The sequence below is a fragment of the Hoplias malabaricus genome, chromosome 1 (assembly GCF_029633855.1).
Source record: "Hoplias malabaricus isolate fHopMal1 chromosome 1, fHopMal1.hap1, whole genome shotgun sequence".
Taxonomy (NCBI): domain Eukaryota; kingdom Metazoa; phylum Chordata; class Actinopteri; order Characiformes; family Erythrinidae; genus Hoplias; species Hoplias malabaricus.
This window is the reverse complement of record NC_089800.1, coordinates 8,457,007-8,474,406: the sequence shown is the minus strand read 5'-3', so window position 1 is coordinate 8,474,406 and position 17,400 is coordinate 8,457,007. Positions and strand designations below refer to the sequence as shown.

The window sequence follows — 17,400 nt, the reverse complement described above, 5'->3', positions numbered from 1 at the left end:
TTGCAGCACGTGTTGCAGAGTGGCTCCTAATGTGATTAACGTGGCTCCATCAGCCCCCCAGTTCCCGGGGGAAGCCCCTACTCTTGTGTTTTGCTCAAGAGGAAACGGTTGCCAGGCACAAAGACGTATGGAGAGAAAGGGATGTTTAGAGAGAGAGATGAGGGAGAGGGTGGTAAAGAGATGACAGGATGGGGGCGGGGGGGGGCAGTGATGTATGGTGCTATTACCATTTGTCAATTCATCATTTCTCTCTCTCTCTCTCTCTCTCTCTCCTTATCTGTGTCTTTAAATACAGCTGTTTGGGTCGATGATTGTTTTTGGCTAGTTTTGTATTTAGCTCCTCAGCACTAAGGCTATGGGAGAGAAGCTGATGTTAATCTTAGTATTTTACTCTGGTTTAGGACTCTGAGATTAGAGGTGGGATGACTGATCGGCCATTGATTGGAATCAGACTGTATTTAACCCAATATGACTGACTATGGGTTAATATTTCTTTAGTTTGACCAAGTGTTTTGCTCAGACAGTGTTTTACAGTATCTTAAACCCAACAGGCCGAAGTGTAGTTTATAAATCCTTTAACACCACAGATATGGAACCTGGTACAATGTTCCAGGGACATCATCCAACCCATTACTGTGGGTTTTAGAAGCCAGCAGAAGGAAGGAGGAATGTTGTGCAGTGTGAGAGTCAGATTTCCTAAAGTAGTGAAAAATTTCTCCAGCTCTCTCTCTCTCTGCCTGTTTACACTGGTATTAACATGTGAATTAGACCTGAAGAATATCTGGATTCACTTTGACCTGATTCAGTTTACACTTGTCATTAAAATCTGGACCCAAGCTGGACCAGATGAGATCTGATTTTACTTTCCATTTCCATTTTCCGGCCACTCCAGATAAACAGCACACCCATGTTTTCCCTCTTATTGACTAAAGGTTTCCCACTTGCATAACGCTGTCCATACTCTGTTTTACACTTGTGTTAAATGTGGATCAGGTCTGTCTCTGACCACGTCTGAATGTGGTCTATGTAATCTTATCACAGTGCGTACTGGGTGTGTTTATACCTGGTTTTCATGCGGACGAGTGAAATCTGAACATGACCTGATCATTAAAAGTGCATTTAAAGGAACACAAGGTAGCAGTTTTACCTTAAAATTCCATGTCGAATAATTACAAAGCTGAATTTGCCTTCTAATTCGTCAGCATCCACACTGTATTTTTCATTCCACCTTAAATTGTGCAGCGACTTCAGCCTAAGCACATGCTGTAGCATTAGGGGGAAGAAGTAAAATATTATCGCTCTCTTTTTCAGGATTTACAGATTCTCAATTGTGAGCACAGGATGGAAAATGACTCCCAGCTCGTGGTGTGTGATCTGGGGAACCCTATGGCGGCTGGAGCAGATGTAAGAAAAAGTCTTCTCCCTTATTTTCTTCCCTCTTGCTGTCCCCTAGTTGCCTTGCTGCTAAGATTATTTGTCAAAGTTGGTAGAACCAGTTTAATTCTAGATTATTTGTAGTTTATCTGTGTTTTAAAGCAATACCAGGTGGTATTTTTAAGGTGAAAGTTACAGCTTCAATATCATTGTGAGGCTCCACTGATCTGTAATAGTGTAATAGCGAGAATAGAGCCTCAGTTGTTGCTACTCTGGGCTCTGCAATGCAGAAACAGCACTATGAAACATTTGGAGTAGGCTAGGAAACCACCCCCACTACCTCCTGCTCCCACTTGAGTTCAGGACAGTGTTTTAAAAGTGAATTACACTCTGCAACTGTAGGGTGAGACCTGGAGCAAATATATCAAACCCTATCAAGTGTTGTTACCATATGTACCTCTCACTCATAACCCCAAAGACTCTTAGCATGTGGTCATTTCAATGCATTGCAATACCCTACAGGAAGTATAGGGGGCGATATATATATATTATTGATTCTGATTGGTTAAACCCATATATAGGCAGTTCACAAGCTGCATGTTTTTAAGTGAAATTCCTATATTTCAGAATAATTGTTGATGATGTAGGCCAGTGGTTTCCAAAGTGGGCGGGTGCCAGCTGTTGCCGGGGGTTGCAGCAAGGCAAATGAATGAGGCATGCTTGAGCACTGCTAGTGCTAACAGCGGTTGTAAAACTGCACTGTAGTGGAAGATGTCAGTGTTTTACTAGCTCAGCGCCGTCTGCTTGGCAGGGGTTCCCTGATTCTGTTTAAACACAAGTTGGACCGGACTGGTGGTCCTGACTTCGTCCACTAGCGGGGTGCACCTGTGGCTCGTCAGTCTGAGTGATTATAGCACTCCACCCTCACACCTCCACACTTCTTATAAATATTTCAGCATCTGCACTGTTAAGAGCTGTCGCTGAGACCCAGGTGAAAGAACAAGTCATCCAAGACACGTGGGATCCTCCATCACTCCAGGATAAAGTATGTTATCCTGGTATCAGTAAAAAAAAAAGTACTTCAGCACACAAAGTTAAGAACTTATTTTAAGCTTTTTTATGTCTTTTAAACTACAAATATCCTTGTTTAAGCTAGAGCTGCTATATTAAAAATACACCACTCTGAGAAGTGTGATAACGTAACACTGCAAATCCCAAAGAGGTGCAAGCAGAGATGAGCATGAAATGTGTTGTCATTTCCAGTTAAGAACAGCTTATTGATTTAAACATTGTTTTCTGGCTTTGGACATTTTCAAGCACTGCTTTGATTTGGATTTTAAAACAACACTAGGTAGTATTTTTACCTTAAAATTACAGCTTCATAATCCTTGTGATGCTTCACTGATCTTTAATATAGACGATAGAGCCTCTGTTGTGGCTCCTCCAAGCTCAACACTGCAGAAACTGCACAATGTAAATGTTATAGGAGGGTAGGATACTCCTCCAACAATCTCCCTCCCCTGCCCTTCCCTCACCTTTCCTCTCCCGCCCCCTTGATTTCAGCTGCTGTGAAAGTAATTAACAATCTACGACTGCATGAAGAGACCTAGGAGCAAGAACACACAATCCTACATAGTGTTAATTTAAGGTGGACTTGACAGTTTTTCTGTTATTGATATATGACAGTTATTACTATGATCCTATTTTTTTTATAGCTCAGTAATGAATTGAATGTGTAAATGCAGTGTTTTCTGCCCCATCTGACTCCTTTTTGGTTCCAATAAATTCACCCTGAAGTGTGTGAGCCACACTCGGAGGGTCCCACTAGAAATGACAGTCCAGTCTCAGAGGGCTATTTCTCTGAATTATTGGATTAAACAGGAAACGGTGAGTGTCACTTTGGTGAGTGAGTAAAAATATTAACGGTGGATAAAGGTAGGAGTAGACAGATCAAGAAAGGAGCAGAAAAAAATGACCAACACTCCAAAGACACATTTATCTGGAGGATAGATTTAGTGAATGAAACAGACCTGAGGTTGTTTCTTTTTTTTTTCCCAGAAGATGAATTCTTAACGTCATCTGAAGAGTTCTAAAAGACTCCATAGTGCTGGCTCTGTGCCAAGGCCAAAGACCTACCCCCAGAGCTTAGGCCGAGATGTAGAAAACAGACAGACGTTTGAGGGCTGTTATTATTCCAGATTTTCTACCTCTCTGCTACCTGTGGTGGGATGGCAATTTCTAAGACCAAATATAATTTGTTCATTCGTTACCTGTATCCCTTATCCAGTTCAGGGTCGCGGTGGGTCCAGAGCCTCCCCGAAATCACTTCACCATATAGGAACACACCCTGGAGGGGGTGCCAGTCCTTCACAGGGCAACACATTTACACCTTTGGGCAATTTTGAGTCTCCAATCCACCTACCAATGTGTGTTTTTATCCGTACACATCGTTCCTGTGTCCAGAGTGGACCACACTGTCCTGAATTATAATACTTATTATACAGTTAGCTTTATTAGGATTATTGCTGCGTGTTAGGTTGTATTTCATTGCTGTACATAACAATACATTAAAAACACACATGAAAACACAGCAAATAAAATTCAAGACCAAAACATACACCATCAGATCAAACTGAAGGTTCCAAGACTAAACGGTAAAGGTACATTTTCAATTGTTTGTGTGTGTGTGTTTGTGTGTGTGTGTAAGAGAGAGAGCAGCTTGTGTGAGCATGAGTGAAAGTGCAGTGAGTGCCTCATTAATCCAGATGTTTCTGAGCCTCTGTCTAACGACCCAGTGCAACCTCTGGAATGTAGCTGTTATACAGATGTGTTCATTCATGTGTCATTTAGTTCCGTATCCTCTCATCTCCTGGTGATATGAGTTGGGCTTGTGTGTGTGTGTGTGTGTGTGTGTGTGTGTGTGTGTGTGTGTGTGTGTGTGTGTGTGTTATTTATGGTGTATATGGAGGAGTTTAGAGGCTAGTTCTCTGAATATCTGTTCCCTGCAACACTTCATTTACCACCAATGGCTTGTTAATGGGTTAAATCTCTGGCTTAATTTCTCACTGGTGATGTCATGAAGCTCACACATTTAAGATTATGCCCTAGTGAAGTTGGCATGGTGCCTTTATTAAACGCACATGCAACATGCATTTAGCAGATTACCATATGTGTGATCTCCTCAAGAATATCTCCTTTTAGAAGCGCAGGGAAGTAAGTGTGTAAGGCAGCTGAGGTGTGTGTGGGTAGTTGCTTGAGTGAATGTTAAGGCCAGTTTATGCTTTTACCGATGCCATGGGCAACTGCGCCATTCTCTTCACCGTAGCACACCTCCACAAAAATGTAACCAGGAGCCGCAATGACGCAGACCATGACTATGATCAGTCCACAGCCCTACAAACATGGATCAAGCTGTGGAGAGAAGTCCAGAAATATTAACTCAGAGGGTTGCAGAAGATACTTGGGATTCAGCCCTAGTGGTTCAGGAGCGTAATTGCAGAGTGATGCAGACATCAACGCAAAAGTATAAACGCTCAGGGCACTTGCGCAGGCTGCAGCGTAGGCTCTGTGTTGAGTCTACACAAAAGCATAAACCATAAAGAAGCATAAAGAGACTTTAGTGTCTCTTTGAAGGGGAATAATATTTGTGACATCTTTGGGGACAGCTTTTTTTATTTATTGGTTTATTTTCTGTAGGTCCTTCGTTCTGATCAGGGTTACGTTTTGGAATATCACTTGGAATCACTGGATGCAAGACAGGAACACACCCTGGAGAGGTCACTAGCTTGTGTTGCAAGATGCAATGAATAATAAACAGTTTGCTTGGAAATTAAATGAACTAAAAAGCGGTCTCTGAGTTTTTCACATTTACTATATCTTTATTTATCTCTTTCACTCTTTTAGTCCATCCCCCTGGCACTGAGAGAGAGAGAGTGAGAGAGCGAGAGAGGGGGGGGGGTGATGGCGTGAAGGTTTAATAGATTTAATGACCATACATCCTCATAAGATACTGTAATAAATTCCACAGTAAATCTGAAAGCTGAGTCATTGCACACACACTCTTGCTTCACTGTTGCTTATTCCTTTCCTGTTATGATAGCCACGCTGGTTAAAGCCAGTGTAAATTGGATGATAATTCTCTTCTAATTTGACACACAAGCTAGTAAATACTCCCCTCTGACCAGGGCCAGATGGAGAGCACGGTTTATAACTTCATTACTGCTTAATGGTCACAAGTAAAGTGAGGTTTCATAAGAATTCCAGTATTTTCACATTATCCTAAATGTAGTAAATGTAAGCCCCTCAAGCAGGAACCAGGTTTCGCATTAGAGCCATGAGGCGGGGTACAGATGCTGGAACATTTCTGTGAGGACTTGATGGCATTCAGCAATGAGATTAGCAAATTAGTTCCGTGCCACAAACACCACTCCATCTTCGGATGGTGCTCCATCACTCCAGATAATGCCATTCTGCTGCTCCACAGCCCAGTAATGGGGGTTTATAGCCCTCTAAACTATGCTTTGCTTTGAGCATGCTGACGTTAAAGGTGATGTTCACCTGGCTCGGCCACGGCAGATTAACGGCATCTGGAGGAGTTTGGTCGGTGGAGAGGCCTCAGAATGTTTAAAGGCATGAAAGGAGATGAGGATGTTGCTCTCTTGCTCTGTATGATGGTAACACTTTTTTGGTTTTTACTTATTTTCACCCAATTTAGGATGCGGTTAACTGCGTGAAAGTAAACGCAGACTGAAAATGCTACAAAACTATGCAACTCAAGTTACAAATGGGTTTCTGTGGTAATTCAAACAGTGAATAAAAACTCATTCACGTACAAGGTACAGTTTGTTTCTTACTCAAACGCATCGCTCCACCTTAAACGAGGCTGAGCTTCTAAATGACCACAAAGGGGAGGGTGGTGGTTTGTTTTGCTGTGAGAACAGTAGTTCAACTACTGAATCGCCTGTGTTGCCTTTAAGAACATCCCATGTCATTTCTTGCTGTTCTATGGAGATATATGTGGTAGAAATCCTTATTTGAATTGTTTGTCTGCACTAGCTAACTCCCTATCCACAAAGACATATGCTTTACAGCTGTGCATCTATAGACTTGAGCCTTGTGCCAACACACAATTACAGTGATGTGGAGATGATACTGAGCCCAAGATCAAGCATCCGCACAATGCTTTTAGCTCCAGAGACTGGGGCAGGGCTGTAATACCGTTATAAGTGTGTGGTTTTAGTGTTTTCCACTGCCTTTATGGCTCAGAGAGAGAGAGAGAGAGAGAGAGAGAGAGAGTCCTCCTTATTTTATCAGCTCCAGTGACCATACAAGAACACTTTGTACTTGGACAGTTAAAGGGTGTAGTCTTTCTGTCACTCTGCATACTTTGTCAGCCCCCCAGTCAACCTCTTGTTCAAGGGTCAGGTATGATGTGGGTGGTGGATCATTCTCAGCGCTGCAGTGACACTAACATGGTGGTGGTGTGTTAGAGTGTGTTGTGCTACTATGAGTGGATCAGACACAGTAGTGCTGCTGGAGTTTTTAATCCCCTCAGTGTCACTTCCGGACTGAGAATAGTCCACCGACCAAAAACATTCTGCCGACAATGTCCACTGACGAAGGATTAGAGGCCAAACAACACACACTGTGCCACGACAGATAACCTACTGTCTCTGATTTTACATCTACAAGGTGGACCAACGGGGCAGCGCGGTGACGCAGTAGGTAGTGTCGCAGTCACACAGCTCCAGGGGCCTGGAGGTTGTGGGTTCGATTCCTGCTCTGGGTGACTGTCTGTGAGGAGTTGGTGTGTTCTCCCCGTGTCCGCGTGGGTTTCCTCCGGGTGACTGTCTGTGAGGAGTTGGTGTGTTCTCCCCATGTCTGCGTGGGTTTCCTCCGGGTGACTGTCTGTGAGGAGTTAGTGTGTTCTCCCCATGTCCGCGTGGGTTTCCTCCGGGTGCTCCGGTTTCCTCCCACAGTCCAAAAAAACACACGTTGGTAGGCGACTCAAAAGTGTCCGTAGGTGACTTTTGTGTGTGTGTGTCTGTGTTGCCTTGTGAAGGACTGGCGCCCCCTCCAGGGTGTATTCCCGCCTTGCGCCCAGTGATTCCAGGTAGGCTCTGGACCCACCGCGACCCTGAACTGGATAAGCGCTTGCAGATAATGAATGAATGAATGAATGAATGAAGGAAGGTGGACCAACGAGGGAGGAGTGTCTCACAGTGAGTGGACCCAGGGTTTTAAAACTCCAGCAACACCTCTATAAATGGGGATTTAGGATGTGACACAGCAAACAATGTCGGCACGGCGACATTCAGTTTGGCGCATGTTAATATACTGTGTTCTCCACATCTCTGTAAAATAGAAGTGGGTTTTTTTTTACTCCCGCGGAAGAGAAAGACAGATCCAGAGAGATGTGCAGGGAGCATTCTCGTGTTCATGAGAAAGTGGAGGCAGACACGGTAACGTGTTCCAGATTTGGCTGGTGTCCGTTGCCATGGATACAGACTACTCTGGAGCCCGCGGGGTTAAACTCAGATGGGTCAAATTAACATGGCACCAGCTAAACACAGCGACATGGCCACACATCCCCCCCCACACACACGTTTACATCCACATCATTCTCCTTCACGTCACTGCGCCGGACCACATGGGAAGCACATGGAGGCTGTGATCTGACCAATTTCTTCTGGAACAAAAGAAGCAACCACATCTACCACCTCCTTTCTCTGGGAAAACCTGCCCCCAGGGACAGTAACCCACAAGAACAGCACTTTTCACAGTCATTTGACCTCAGTTCTTCCAAATCTGTCTGGCCCACAGGCCGCTGTTGACCACTTGACCTTTCAGGAGGACGCCGTGCTTCTCAGGAATGTGTCTTTAGCCGGTGATGGACTAGTTCCCCTGTCCCAAATGCAGTCCATCACCTAAGATGTGGTTGGAAGTTGGTTTCATTAGATTTCCACTGGAGCTAAAGTGGCGCAGCAGGTTGTGTTACAGTCACACACCTCCAGGGACCTGGAGTTTAAGTCCTGCTCCTGTAAGGAGTTTGGTGTGTTCTCCCCGTGTCCATGTGGGTTTCCTCCGGGTGCTCCGGTTTCCTCCCACTGTCCAAAAACCTGTTGGTAGGTTTATTGGCGACTCAAGTGTCCCAAGGTGTGAGTGTGTGAGTGATTTTGTGAGTGTGTGTCGCCCTGTGAAGGACTGTTTTGTGGCAAACAGTGATTCCCGGGTAGGCTCCAGACCCACCGTGACCCTGAACTGAATAAGGGGTTAGAGACAATAAACGAATTAATGAATGTTCCACAGCCCAATTTTGGGGGGTTGGTCTTTGGGCATGGTGGCTCCACGTGGATTGCTTATGGATTATACAGACGTCTTATACAGAGATTAAGCAAGGTGTCCATCCACACGTGATTCCTGGTAGGTTCCGGACCCACTGTGACCCTGAACAGGATGAATGTGTTAGCAACATTAGCTTTGTGGTTTCTGCGCAAATTTAAAGAAGCCAAATTCTGACACTGATTGTGAGAGTGGTATAACTTGAGTAACTTGAGTGTACTGGGTGAGATCAGTACACCAGTGCCAGTATCTCACATTATAATATGAACAGCAAGTGTATTATTGCGATTGTACCACAGCTCCGTTATAGATGTTTATTGTTAGATTTTAAGGACAGAAAAATAAGACTTGTTTCTCAACGTTCCACAAGGTAAAAATGTTCTGTTTCTCTCACACATTCCTTCTAGTGCAAATCCACCAATAACGCATGATCACAGTGATATATATGACACACGTGTGGAAATGGTGAATGAGAGTTTGTGTGTTTAAGGTCACGGTGAGTATTTTGGAGTACTTTGGCTCCAGAGCCGTCCTGCTCAGCTGGGGAATGACAGGAGCGAAGAACAGTTAAATCCCTAAATAATAATAATAAATATTATTTTAAATATATATTTTTTTAGATCATTCCTCTGAGCTTCTTTAGCTCAGAACACCATGAGACTCTATCATGGTTCATGCTAAAGTAACGTTATCTACTGTTCTTTGGTTCCAGCTGGGAAAGAACCTTTCCAGTTTCTGACATTTTTCTGTTTGTGGAAATGTGGCAAACCATTTAAAATGACGTGTGTGAACAGGAAACAAACCAGTTCCATGAACACCCTCGCAACCCGACTATTAAGCGTTAGCGTCATTGCTAATTTACAAGTATTTTGTGTCATTGCTAAGTTGCGTGTATTTTGCAGAGCAAGAAGAATTTTGTTGTTCAATATTGGGATTCTTGGAACGTCTCTCAGCCAATGACATTGCGGGGTCGGAATTAACTGTGGTGTAACGTTTATATTATTCATTTTAAAAGGACAGAAAGGATTCGTAGTCCAAATTCTCCAAAGCTCTTTGCGGTGTTTCACAATCTTTTGGACAACTGGTATTTTTATAGAAGCTCCTCTGCATTGTGTGAATATCTTTCGAAACACTTGAGCTCCCATGGTCCGAATACTTGGCGAGAATCAGGGTTTTATATATAACTGTTTATAATATCATCATGGCCCACTCACGGCCAGAGGGTGACAGTTCCAGTTTCCCTTAGTGTTTTCGTCTCAGCTTCTTGGTTTGATTAGCAAATGTTCTTTTGACTTGGTTGAGTTGGTTTTTCACAGTGGAAAAAAAGACAGACGATTTGGAATCTATGTAAAATGTTTATTATATTCATTTCAGCTTTGCAATAGATTGCTACACTCAGAATATTTCTTTAATGATCAGTTGGATGTTTCTTCATGAGATATTTAGCATGTCTTCTTGAAGTGCTTCTTGAATAGGACACAGGGTTCAGGCAGAACAGAGCGTATCCGTGTTTCACACTCATGTGACATATGGACTCTGTCTCCTTTCTGCTTGTACTGCGTTCTTGACCCTAAACAGCGTCTATGAAGAAGACATGTGCTTCATATCCTCTCCATTACATTACAGCAGTATCCAGTCTTGGCTTAGCATGTGTCACAGTGGAGAGTTTACCGCCAGGCCCAACGTATGTGAACTGCCATGACTCATTTCTCCATAAACTCAGCCTACACAAGTCCACAGCCATTTACAAAAACAGATCCACCAGAGTATTTGTTTGAAACAGCCCTGAAAAATGTTTACCATTGTTTAAATCCAAGTTAAAAAGCCATGCAAACAACACTGGACGCACGCTAGCCTCACAGACATGTTTATTACAGTACGAGGCTCTAATAGCTTTTGGATATCTGTCACACTTTTGGTTTTTACTGCCTGTTCTGATTGTGTATCCAGTCTGATCTGATGCCATAGAACATGGATGGTTGTTGTAAATAGTGCTACAGCTCATTATTTATTTAGTCATGCTGGATATTTAATAAGACATGCATGTCAGGGACTTGAGACTTGACTCTTACTTGCACCTCAGAAAGTGAACACCTGACTAGCTTCTCAGAAACTCAAGACTAGATTCTGATTTGCACCTCAGATATTAAAGACAGACTTAGACTTAACTCAGACTTACCGCAGAAACACAAGATTAGACTTAGACTTGCACTGCAGATACTAAAGACTAGACATAGACTTGCACTGCAGAGACACAAGATTAGACTTAGACTTGCCCCTCAGATACTGAAGATTAGACATAGACTTGCACTGCAGAGACACAAGATTAGACTTAGACTTGCCCCTCAAATACTGAAGACTAGACATAGACTTACACTACAGTGACACAAAATTAGACTCAGGCTTGCACCTCAGAGGCTCAAGTCTTGACTCAGATTTGCACGTTAGAAACATTTCTGAGAGAGATCTTGTTCTCACAGCCCAACAAAATCCCCCTGCTGTTTGTGTTCATTCAAAAACTCCGCATCTTTTAAGGTGGAATTGTATGTTTGAGTAAGGAGCAGACTGTAGCTTGTTCATTGTTGAAACTTAACTTGTCTGTTCACTGTTTGAATTACCACTTAAACTCATTTCTAATTCCAGCACTTTCTTGTTTCCTTTCATGCAGTTAGCGGTCTCACAAATTCGAAGTAAGTTAAGTAACACTTGTGTTAACTTGTAAATTAAGTCAGTGTTACCCACCTATGGGGCAGGAACAGAGCGACCTGATCCTTGTATCTTTTCATGCTTTTCAATGTTCCGAGGTCTCTCACTGTCTAAATCCCTCCAGATGTCATTTTGCGGCCTTGGCTGAGCCCCTTCGAACCGAGACACTTAGCTTGTTTCCCATTCACAGAGCCAGGGCTGGGTATAAACACCAGTGAGCAGACCGACCGGAAAGCTAGTGAATGGTGAGGAAAGATTCTCTGAATGTGAACATTGCCTTTAAAACTTCAGAGACTCAAAAAAGATATGACGTAGACTAGTACCTCAGTATTTCAGGACCTCAGTCCTGACTTTGAGTCCAGCCTCAGATGATCTGCCCCAGACCTAGTGAGCTGCCTCAGTAATCAGTAACACCGTAGACAGCTGTTTAAGTCAGTAGTGTTCTAACGGTCGTCTGTCCTCATGCAAAATAGGTGAGAGTTCTTCTTGCGTTGCATCATGGGATTGCCTTCGTGGCTGAGGAACGGTTCGATGTAGCCTTAAAAGTCATCCAGATTAAGATACATCACTTGGCTGGGCATCGGTGTCGGGAGCGCTCACACTATGACGTAAAATGCTCTCTAGTTAAGCAGCTCGCTAGGTTTTGCGATAGACCCAGAGCGTCAAGAGTTGACTCCAACGTAAATAATGACGAAAGTAGAAATGGAGATCATTTAATTGTAAATTAATTAATTAATTAAAAATTGGGGAAGTTGATGAAAAACCCCATAAAGAAACAGAAAACAAACTGTTGGTACACAATGTAAATCATACATCGATACAGTTCAGTACACTGAACACACAGAAGCAGTGTTATTACGTATGATTACTTTGGAAACGTATGTAAATAGTATAGCTGACTAAGGTTGTAAAGTAATGACGAGAGACGTCTGCTATTGACAGATAAATAATGCCTTTTATAGTTTACGGCCAAAAAACAAGCTGTAAATAATAGACGTGAGGGCTATTAATGGGCAGTGACTGGGTTAAAGAATGCTCCCATTGTTTGTGATGAAGATAGATGTCCCGCTGCCTGTTTCCAAATGAACATCTCTAAAATAGAGCGCATTGTTTTAAAATCTCCCACACTTGTTGTGCTCGTCCCATTCGGGTGTTGGGGTCTCAGACTGAGGATAATTCTGTCTGAAAACAACTGGAAAAATGGATTGCTGATGAGGCGGGTGGTGTGTTAATGACACACAGATGAGCTGTATTAATCAGTTCTTCTGATTCTCTAAGGGCTTATTTGTGGGGAAGCTTCTACAGCTCCATCAAACCCAGCCCTAGTCTCTGAGGAACTCGAAAATCACTGTCACTTACTTCTCTCACAAAAATCTCTTTCCAATTATCTCTTGGTTCCGAGCTGGATGTGTTGGCTCTGTACTGCTGCATGTAAGAGCACGGTATTCCGGAATTTTCTCAGGCAGTTTCAGTGGATATTATGGAAATTCCTGAACTCACACAGGCTGGGATGATTGACTGAAATAAGGAATAGCGATGATTAAAACTGTGTGACATGCAACAATAAGTAAACTCTGTTCCCACAATGCACCACAATGGCCATGATTTGGCCAATCAGAATCACACACATGGTCTGCATCACCGGAGTTCTGATGGTTTTCACCTGTGTTTTGGTATTTATTCTCATCTGTTTGGTTTCCCCTTTGCATGGTTTTGCCTCTGGTCCTTCCCTTACGCACTCCAGGCATTTATCAGGTTGTTATATTTATCCCGTGTGACCTTGTTTTCTGGTTCTTGGATTTTGCCATTTTGGGATTGTCCCCTGTGTTTGCTTGTTGCCTGTTAAATATAAGTTCAGCTCCAACTACTCCCCTGTTTTTGACTATTCTTTGGACTGTTCCTTGGATTTAAATAAACTTCTGGATATTTTATGTCTAGGGGCGGCACGGTGGTGCAGCAGGTAGTGTCGCAGTCACACAGCTCCAGGGGCCTGGAGGTTGACTGTCTGTGAGGAGTTGGTGTGTTCTCCCTGTGTCAGAGTGGGTTTCCTCCGGGTGCTCCGGTTTCCTCCCACAGTCCAAAAACACACGTTGGTAGGTGGATTGGCGACTCAAAAGTGTCCGTAGGTATGGGTGTGTGTGTGTCTGTGTTGCCCTGTGAAGGACTGGCGCCCCCTCCTGGATGTATTCCCGCCTTGTGCCCAATGATTCCATGTAGGCTCTGGACCCACCCTGAACTGAAATCCCTGAACTGGATAAGCGGTTACAGATAATGAATGAATGAATATTTTATGTCTATCAGCACATTACACCAGCATCGAAGGGGTTAAACGTACATTAACTGGTCAATAACTTTTACTCCATTCCGTAGCATTCACATCAAACAATTCCCCCTCCCCCCTCCATTGGCATGGTATGCAGGTGATTGGAGGGCACAACAGAAGATGGAGTGTCCATTTGACAGACTTTACCCATTTTCTCCTTGTGATGTTCCCATTGGCCACCTAAAAAAGGACATATTGTCTTGGTTACAAACCACTGAATAGTGAAACCCTTCTGAAGCAGTGTGTAGTCCTTCATTAGTGGACAAAGGATGCTATCGGCTGGATGTTTTTGGTCGGTGGACTATTCTCAAAGCAGTAAAACTAAGGGGTTTAAAAACTCGAGTAGCACTGCTGTGTCTGATCCACTCATACCAGCACAGCACACACTACCACCACGTCAGTGTCAATGCAGAGCTAAGAATGATCCACCGCCCACATCATAGCTGCTCAGACCAGAGCACTTACCATTGAAGAGCAAGGGGAAAGGGGGTTAACAAAGATCAACGGATGGACTTAGCAGGGTTTGTTTCTCAAGTTTAACTAAATTTTTATGGAAAACCCAATTCAACCGGATCTTTTCCCATTATCCCACGTTGTGTCCTAATGTGTTCTGTGTTTTTCTAATCCGAATCTAATCTTCTCATTACCGCAATTGGAAGATTACTGTCGCCACGGAAACCCATGATCCATTGCTTGTAAAATCCCGGACTTTGATGGCGCTCGCTTTCGGAATGGGCCGCACACAGCCGCAGAAAAACGTGGCCCTGATTTCCAGAGCGGGACGTTTGTGATTTAAAAGCTCTCTGCCACTTTCTTCTCTTCTTCTATCCCTCCATCCGAAAGCATGCAACCACAAGAAGAGAGGCTCCTCGGGCCGACTCGTTCTTTTAAAGTTTTAACAGCACTTGTTCCTCTCACCCCTCTGTTATGAGCCTGGCTTTGTAGAGCCTGGTTTTTACTGCCTTTCGGAATTGGAGCTGGCCTTCATTAAGACACCCAGCAGACATTAGCACAGGGCCACTAATGAAGTGCAGCATATGGGCAGAGTTAGAGAGAGAGAGAGAGAGGTTGTAGATGTATGGCTTTGTGAGCAAACAAAATATCATAGATTTCAGGAAATTACTTTCTTATTGAGTCGGTTTTGGGGGGAACAGAAAGCAGACAGAACAACACCACTCTGTTAATTAGGGTGGGATGGGGGTCTGTCCTCATAACTGTGGCAGGGTGATACTTACAGATGTCACTTTAAACCTTAGAACTAACTTACTATAACTCTCTCTCTCTCTCTCTGTCTATCTCTCTGTTCTCTCTCTCTCTCTCTGTCTATCTCTCTGTTCTCTCTCTCTCTCTCTCTCTCTCTGTCTATCTCTCCGTTCTCTCTCTCTATTTCTGTTCTCTCTCTCTCTCTCTCCTCTGTTTTCTCTCCCCCTCTGTCTCATTTCACTCTTTTTCTATCCCTTTTTCTCTGTTTCTTTTTCTTGAATTCTCTCCAATTCTTACCCTCTGTTTTCATCTCTCTCATTTCCTCTACTCTGTCTCTCTCCATTTCTGTCTCCATCTCTGTCCACTCTTTCTTTCTTCATTCTTCATGTCTTTCTATCTCTTTCATTTTCCTCTCTTCTCTCTCTCTCTCTCTCTCTCTCTCTCTCTCTCTCTCTCCAGGTGTCTGTAGGTCTGAGGTTCTCTGTGAGGAGGTTGGAGGAAGCTGATGCTCACATTGGCTTTGAGCTCCAGATGCTGAGGCATGTATCTCTTTATGGAATTAATTCTTCATTAATTTATTTTTCTTTCCTCACATAGAAAGCAAATAAAAAACACTCATTCAGTTCCTGTGATTCTGTCCCTGGTCTGTCAAAGGAAACACTCACTCACACACACACACACACACACACACATATATACACACACATACACTGAAATGTATACAAACACTCAGTTCTTTGCTCTGTTGCTTGACCACTGTCCACACACTTTAGAGGTGTGTTCAAGAGTGTGTTACAATAAAACTTCCTCATGTGAAGTTTCTTGATTGTACACACACATGTGCAGAAACGCACACACACACACGCACACAATGTGTTTTATAAGAGGATGTTGGTTTAGTGTTTATGTGGTGGTTGAAGTAGGCTAGCAGAGTGCTGTTAGTGTGTGTGTGTCTCCCTGAGGGTTTAATCACAGACCCGAAAATGCACAGAGCACGGCTAGGTCACATAGTGGGGTAAACAGGGTGGTGGGGTGTTTTCCAGGTGGCTTATGTCTTCCCCTATGATTTTCTACCTTGAGAAGAAACAAATGACAGAGAAAAACACAGAGAGAGAGTGAGAGAGAGAGAGGGAGGGAGGGAGAGAGAATGGCACTGAGTGTGAGACAAGGAGATGGAGAATAAGGGAGTGTGATAGATAAAGAGAATGGGAGAGAATGTGAAAAGCAAGGAAAGAAAACAAGTGAAGGAGAGGAAGGGAGGGTGGGAGGGATGAAGAGAGAGAGAGAGAGAGAGAGAGAGAGAGAGAGAGAGAGAGCAAACGTATGTAGTTTAGATGCTGATGTTTTTTGACAAAATTTGCTCCCCCGGTCTGGCAAAATATCCATTAGACACTGTGGAACTGAAAATAAAGGTTTGTTTCTGAACTTGTGGTGTGTGTGTGTGTGTGTGTGTGTGTCTGTGTGCACACGCACTCTTTGTAAACAGTGCATCATATTCACATCTTTGATGTCCCAATAGAGATGCCCTGATACTTTGTGTCAAACCAATGTTGTGCTAGAAAGAATTGGCTGTGTATGTGCACGCGTGTGTGTGTGTGTGTGCGCGCACACACATGCATGTGTGTCTGTGTGTTGACTTTATTTATCCCTAGCTTGATCTGAAATAAATAAAACCCACTCACAAGATCTGCATTCATGTAAACAGGCTTTAGACTTCAACAGCCAAAAACATTTGTATGTGTGGTTTTGTGTGTGTGTACATTTCAATAGACAGCAGTGTTTTGGTGCTTGTGTGTTGGGGTGGACAATATAACACTATTTATTGTTGTCATGAGAAATTGAGGCACTTTATACCATAAAACATTATGTGATGCAGTAGCTCTAATTGATGTTTGCCATTGGCAATGGTGACCTTAGGATCATGTGCAGCTGCTCATCTTCATCCCATTTTCTCAACTGGCTAAAATGGTCAGTAAAAAGTGCATGTGCTGTACTGTATATTATCTGTATACTGTCAGTGCTTTTTCTTGGATTCTAGCAGCAGTAGATGCTCTGTGGGGAGACCTGAAGGGTCTAGTTTGCCTTTGCTTTTGTCAGTTTGCTGCTCATTGATTTATCCATTGGTCTTTTTTATATTTACACCAGAGAGGTCACCAATTCCCTAAATTTATACTGTCAAATTTAAGATATCAATGCATTAAAGAGGAGTTTGTGTGTGTGTGTGTGTGTGGTCAGCCTGGGTTTCTGAGGTTTTCTCAGCACAATGAACGGTGAGACGGTTGACACCAGGAACTCTGGCATATGAATAGTTTTCCTGAAAACCCCATTGTTCTACACACACACACACACACTCACACACACACACACACACACACACACACACACACACACACACACACACACACTAACACACACACACACACTTATGCACTGTGCCTCCAACCTCTTCCTAT

General features: G+C 43.3%; 1 protein-coding gene across 1 annotated transcript in view; it reads left to right on the top strand.

The window, feature by feature from the left end:
• itga8 (integrin, alpha 8) overlaps positions 1 to 17,400 on the top strand; it is a 103,061-nt gene that overhangs the window by 68,890 nt on the left and 16,771 nt on the right. The window contains 2 exon segments of the mRNA XM_066683569.1: positions 1,312 to 1,404; positions 15,407 to 15,486. Coding sequence (XP_066539666.1) covers positions 1,312 to 1,404; positions 15,407 to 15,486 — 173 coding nt within the window.